The sequence below is a fragment of the Vespula pensylvanica genome, chromosome 2 (assembly GCF_014466175.1).
Source record: "Vespula pensylvanica isolate Volc-1 chromosome 2, ASM1446617v1, whole genome shotgun sequence".
Classification (NCBI taxonomy): Eukaryota; Metazoa; Arthropoda; class Insecta; order Hymenoptera; family Vespidae; genus Vespula; species Vespula pensylvanica.
The window spans coordinates 1,825,810-1,832,062 of record NC_057686.1 but is presented as its reverse complement, the minus strand read 5'-3'; the positions used below and the strand labels follow the sequence as shown (position 1 = coordinate 1,832,062).

At 31.0% G+C, this 6,253-nt stretch overlaps 1 protein-coding gene across 4 annotated transcripts in view; it reads right to left on the bottom strand.

The window, feature by feature from the left end:
• The window catches only part of LOC122637528 (A disintegrin and metalloproteinase with thrombospondin motifs 9), a 106,360-nt gene that overhangs the window by 22,706 nt on the left and 77,401 nt on the right, over positions 1 to 6,253 (bottom strand). For all 4 annotated transcript variants that reach the window (XM_043829710.1, XM_043829712.1, XM_043829711.1 and 1 more), the window contains one exon: positions 155 to 389. In XM_043829710.1, the coding sequence (XP_043685645.1) occupies positions 155 to 389 (235 nt within the window). The remainder of the gene's footprint in view (positions 1 to 154; positions 390 to 6,253) is intronic.

Below are 6,253 nucleotides of genomic sequence, written 5' to 3'. Positions count from 1 at the left end.
AAAAAAGAAAAAAGATATACATGTAAATATATAATCTCAAAATGATATAAAATTTATACAGAGATCCAGGACTTTATAACGATTAATGAAATATATATAAAAAAAGATAACTAATAATAATAATAATAATAATAATAATAAAAAAATATGATACCGTCCATCTCGAAGAGAATTACGATGCTCTCTGTGACCAACGAACTGCTTGTATTCCTCTTCCGCGTAATCTTCCTCTCTCTTCATCTTCCTATTACCATCGTAATCCTCTTCAAAATGATCCATCGACGTTTTCACCGTTAACGATCTACGTTCTCGCTTACGATCATCAACGTAAATCTTTTCCCCGGAACTGTCGTCCGTCAATAACACCGGTGTCTCATCTGTATCGTAATCTGTAAATGATAAATATAGATCATGTAACAATACCACAATATATGTGTGTGTGTGTGTATGTACGTGTATGCGTGCACGCGCGAGAGGATTTCTATAGATCATCACGATCTATTTATCATTTGTAAAGTGAAACACATCGATCGCGGAATATTATAAGTTCAAATAAATAACGATGCAATTCGATCGATCGATCGATCGATCGCTCTATCGACCCATCGATCCTTCTACGATCGACGACTTCTAATGAAATCATCTCAAACGTAAATCATATATCAAACGTAGATCATATAACGAATTTATTATAAATCGCGATTCTTTCGTTAACCTTTCACACACGCACGTATGCGCATACATATATACACACATGCACGCACGCACACATACGCGTATACAATTATTAACCTAAGAACATTATGAAATATTATGAAACAACGTTTTATCGAGCGCTCCAATCAACTCGATCGATCGATCAATGATTAAATACACGTTTGACATAATTGCGAGTTTAGACTTGGTCGTCGATCGATGATAGGAGCGAAAAAAAAAAAGAAATAAAAAAGACAAAAAGAAAAGAAGAAGAAAAAAATTACGAGAGAATGAAGTAAAAAAAAAAAAATAAATAAATAAATAAAGAAGATAACTTGCGCGTTAGTTCTAGACGCGTGATCTCGCACCGATCGACTGGTCGACTCGTCAGATCGATTAACACGCATCGTTTCTATTTCGATCTATTATTAAAGGAGGAAACTGTTAAAGGCCTTGTCTCTAGATAGTATATAATATATACATATATGTGTACGTTTATATATACGTATATACACATATATATACACACGTGCATACATATATCTCGTTGCGTCCTTCGTTGTGTGCTTTTCGTTTCGAATTTTTCGATATGCGAACACGCACAGGGCCGTCTTTATCATAAATTGTATTAAGGCGTGTAACTTTTTGCTCTTTATCTTTCTCTATCTCTTTATCTCTTTAAGTGAAGAAAAACTATTTTAATTTATTTTGTTCCACTCAAAAACAAAACAAAACAAAAAAAAAAAACAAAAAAGAAAGAGAAGAGAAAGCAAAAAAATCGCTTTCATATAACGTTACGTATATACTTAAAAATTTGAGAAAATTAAATAATAATAATAATAATAATAATAATAATAATAATAATAATAGTGCTAGTAGTAGTAATAGTAATAGTACTAGTAATGTAATAGTAGTAATAATAATAGTAATAATAATAGTAATAGTAATACTAGTAGTACTAGTAGTAGTAGTAGTAGTAGTAGTAGTAGTAGTAATAATAATAATAATAATAATAAATGATAAAAATTAGATTTTTTTGTACAATCAAATTTTCTTTAATTAAAACGAACAAGTGTTCGTTCGAGTTCTCACGATGACGACATTACTTCAGAAAGACGAGCCCTTTAAAAGTATAAATGCGGCCCTGAATGCACGCGAGATCGATCTTCCGCTCTCCTTCGGATAACTTGTCCGGCGATCCGCGACGATTGCGCAAATACTTTCGTGAAATCGATTAACCCACATCATTCCGATCGATTCGACATATATGTATATAATCAACGCTCGCGCGTTCTTACGTTCTTACACTTGCATATACCTGTATATATGTAAGCTATACACTTTTATATATTTATATATGTATATACACTTACTTACGTATCCACGTACCTATGTATTATGCGCATAGATAAGTTAGTAAGATTACATGCGACAGAAGTGTCGAAGCATCTTCGAGATAGGAAATTAACGAGCCGAGAAAATTGATCTATCGATCGATCGATCGATGGATGGATGGATGGATGGATAGATCGGCGGATCGATCTTCTAACGAAATAACAAAAAGATTAAACCATACTACGTGTCATCCTTGTATCGTTTGAAATATCTTAGTCATTGCTATTGTACAATTCCACGAACAGGAAATATTTCAATGAATCACGACGAAGATTTATAACGAACGAAAGATCGAGATTTCTTGGCGGATTATTTTAATGGCGGAAGAGGATGAGAAGAAGAGGATTATCGATCGAACGATTAAAACAATTATCCTTTCGATCGGTGAAAATTACGTTTTCAAGGAATCAACGATTGACAGAGAGTGTGGAATTTTCGTTGATAGCGAGATTTTAAATAATTACCATCATGAATCGCGCTTGATCGAGGAAAATCAATTTGATTAATTTTTGATGGAATTGGTGATAGTAGTGGTAATGTTAAAACTATTTTATCGGATTGATCTATGAAAAATACATTTCAGATTGAATCATAGATCAACGGTGTTGGAATTTTTGTCGATTGTTGGGACGTGTATGGGGGAGGGTGGAGGGGTAGGGGGTAAAATAATTTACCTCTCGATCGTTCGTTCGTGGAAAAAATAATACTCATAGATCGGATAAAACGTTGGAGAATTTGTTCGGTGGTAATCGTATGATAAAATAATTATCTCATTATTGATCGTTCGATCGAAGAAAAATATTTGTAATTAATTCGTGTAATGGAATTTGTTATTAATGATGGCGGCACGGAAGGAAAATAGATGAAACTATTTTATTTGTGGAAATACATTTCAGATTGAATGATAGATCGACGGTGGTGGAATTTTTTTTCTTTTCTTTTTTTGTTATGGTGTCGATGAAATGGTGGAAAGGGTAAAATAATTTTCCTCTCGATCGTTCGTTCGCGGAAAAAATTAATCTCATAGATCGGATAAACGGATTTGAGCAAAGTGGAGATATAAAATAATTATTCTATTGATCAATTAATCCAATAAAAACATATTTCATTCATTTATGATAAGGCCGAGATAATTTCCCGCTCGTAGAATCACGGATACCGTTCGATCCAGTGAAATGACATTTTTCTTTAATTTGTTATCTAATCGATTTTACGATCACTTCTTTTTTCTTTCATTTTTAATTAATTGTAATTCTTTAAAAATTATGGATCAGGGATCGTTCGATCGACAAAAATTAAATTTTCTTTAATTTCCTATTTAATCGATTTTGAGATCATTTCTTTCTGCATTTCTTCCTTCTTTTTTTTTTTTTATGTTAATGTTAAGAATCATGAATTATGGATCGTGGATCATCGGATCCATCAAAATTAAATTTTTCTTATTTAATCAATTTCAATATTTTAATCACTTTTTTATTTATTTATTTATTTATTTTTTTTATTATAACTAGTTCATGTAAGTAATATAATTCTCTAATAAGTAGTTATCCTTGTAGCAGAAAGGACTTTGACGTAAATCTTTTTTTCTTCCTTCTTTTTCCTTTTTTTTTTTTTCTTTTCTTTTTCTTTTTTTTTTTTTCTTTTTGTTAAATCCAACGTCAAGATCATATTCTTTCCACGTTTTCCTTCAATGTCCTGCACTTTCCAACTTGACTTGAACACAAGGACCGTGGTGGCATCCAGACTTTTGTCTAAACGTTTCGCCTTTCTCCTACCAATTACGACATTCACGCTTTACAGCCATTATATCTCTTTTATGCAGATGTATATATATTGCACATGTATATGCAGATATATATATATATATTTATCCATTCATCCATCCATCCATGTATGTATGTATGTATGTATGATGTATATATGATGTAAATTTGTGTAATTATATATATATGTATGTATGTACGTATGTATGTATGTATGTATGTATGTATGCATTGGTAAGAGACAGTAACTACTTCGTTAAAGAATAAGAAGATAATAAATAATGCCGTTAACGTATGTACATTGTCTTAGAATTTTTCTTCCTTTTTTCTTTTTTCGACAAATTCACAGAGATTCTTTCTCTTTCTCCATTCTTTTCATGTACATATAAATTTAAAAAATCTTTTCCCCCTCGAAAAATTCTTATCATTATTTATTTATTTATTTATTTATTTATTTATTTATTTATTTATTAATATTTTTTATTGAAAACGTGTAGATCGCGTACACGTATGTACAAAAAAAAAAAAGATTGTTCCAAAGTATTCTCAGATATTTTCTTTTCTTTTTCCTCTCTCCTTTTTAAATCGAAAATATCTTCGGGGTTTACCTGGACATGCGGATAAAATCGATAAATTTAAATACCCCCATGACAGATACTTAAACTTTTTGAAATATTTATATTAACTCAATAAATACGTTCGAGATTTAATGAAATAAATCTTAAATGAAAGGTGAACACACACACACACGAAACGATTTCCTTTTATTATCCTTTACATTGCTTTATGGATCTTCTATTCTATAAGATGAGATATTAGTCACACACAAAAAGAGAGAGAGAGAGAGAGAGAGAGAGAGAGAAATAAAGAAAAAGAAAAAGAGAGAGATATTAGTATTGATGGTGTTCATGGAAACAAGAGAATAAATCGGAATGGTTAACTACTGTAATAATAAAAAAAGATCTCTCTCGTGTACCAAGAAACGTTGGGACTGAACAAGTTTAATTGATACGTAAAAGAGAGAAAAAAAAAGAGAGAAAAAAAAAATAAAAAAGAGAAGGAGAGAGAGAATAAAACGGAATGAGAGAGAAAAAGACGTGCTCGTAAATCTTTTTACGGGTTTACGAGAAAAACGGCGTTTTATGAATTATGGTTGGCCACGAAGCAACGTAATTGACCTTGACAGAAGCAAAAGTTTTTCGCGAGTCAGTTTAAAATTGACTCTAGACGCGTCGGGCGAACGTTTACAAACGAGAAGTCTTCAATTGCGATGGTTTTAAATCGACGAAATGAAAGGATACGCAGGAATGGGGATCAAAAGTTCTTTAAGATTTCTTTTTTTTTTCTTTTGTTCTTTTCTTCTCTCTTTTTTAATTTTTTCTTTTTTTCTTTTTTTCTGAAATCAATTGATTCTATTTTATTTTAGATCTATTCGAAGTTCGCAAATTGGCCATAGCAATTTTACAAACAAGGTCTATTATTTTATTATTCTAAAAAAAAAAAAAAAAAAAAAGAAAAAAAAAATGTTCAATAAGAAATAATATTTTTTTATTGAATATATATTAATAGATATATATATTTTTTTAATTTCGAAAGGTTTCAAAACATAGTAATTGATTTTTAGAGATGCGTATTATGCATAGGAGATTTGTTGATTAATCTAGAGACTTTTTTGAGTCACCTTGTATTTCTCTCTCTCTCTCTCTCTCTTTCTTTTTCTATCGAAGTCTAATTTTTTTATTAACGAATTATGCAACATGAGAACACTGCAAAGCGGGTCGAATGTATTCGAACGATTTCAAAAATTAATTACTCCTCTTTTCGAGATATATCAGATACAAAAATTAGACACGTAATTTTACAAGGAATGTTTATAATTTTATTATGTGTAATAAAAAAGAAAAAATTTATTAGCACCATAGAATGGTCTCGAGAAGATGATAATTAATTCTTAAAATTCATCGAAGAATTTTTCATCAATTTGCAGAGAATTTTGACACACCCTATACTTTTCATACTTTCTTCTCTTTCTTTTTCTATTGGAGTCTGATTTTTATTAATGGACCATGAAAAAAGCCATCGTAGATTTTATCGACCGATAGAAATCTTTGATCCTGTCGAGAAGAGACGAATCCTTTCGTCATTTAATGGCACGTCATTTATTCTCCATATCGCTGACACATGCTATCTCTGTCTCTCTCTCTCTCTCTCTCTCTCTCTCTCTCTCTCTTATTCTTTCTGTCAGTCTGTCTTTTTCTGTTTTTTTTTCTTTTTTATCCGAACGATTTTAGTCGTCGACTACCTGTTAGTAGCCAAGATACAGGTGTGCCTTTTAACTTTTCGCGATGATAAAAGAAATATAAATCATCCTTTAGATCTTCTCTCCTATTCTCTCTCTC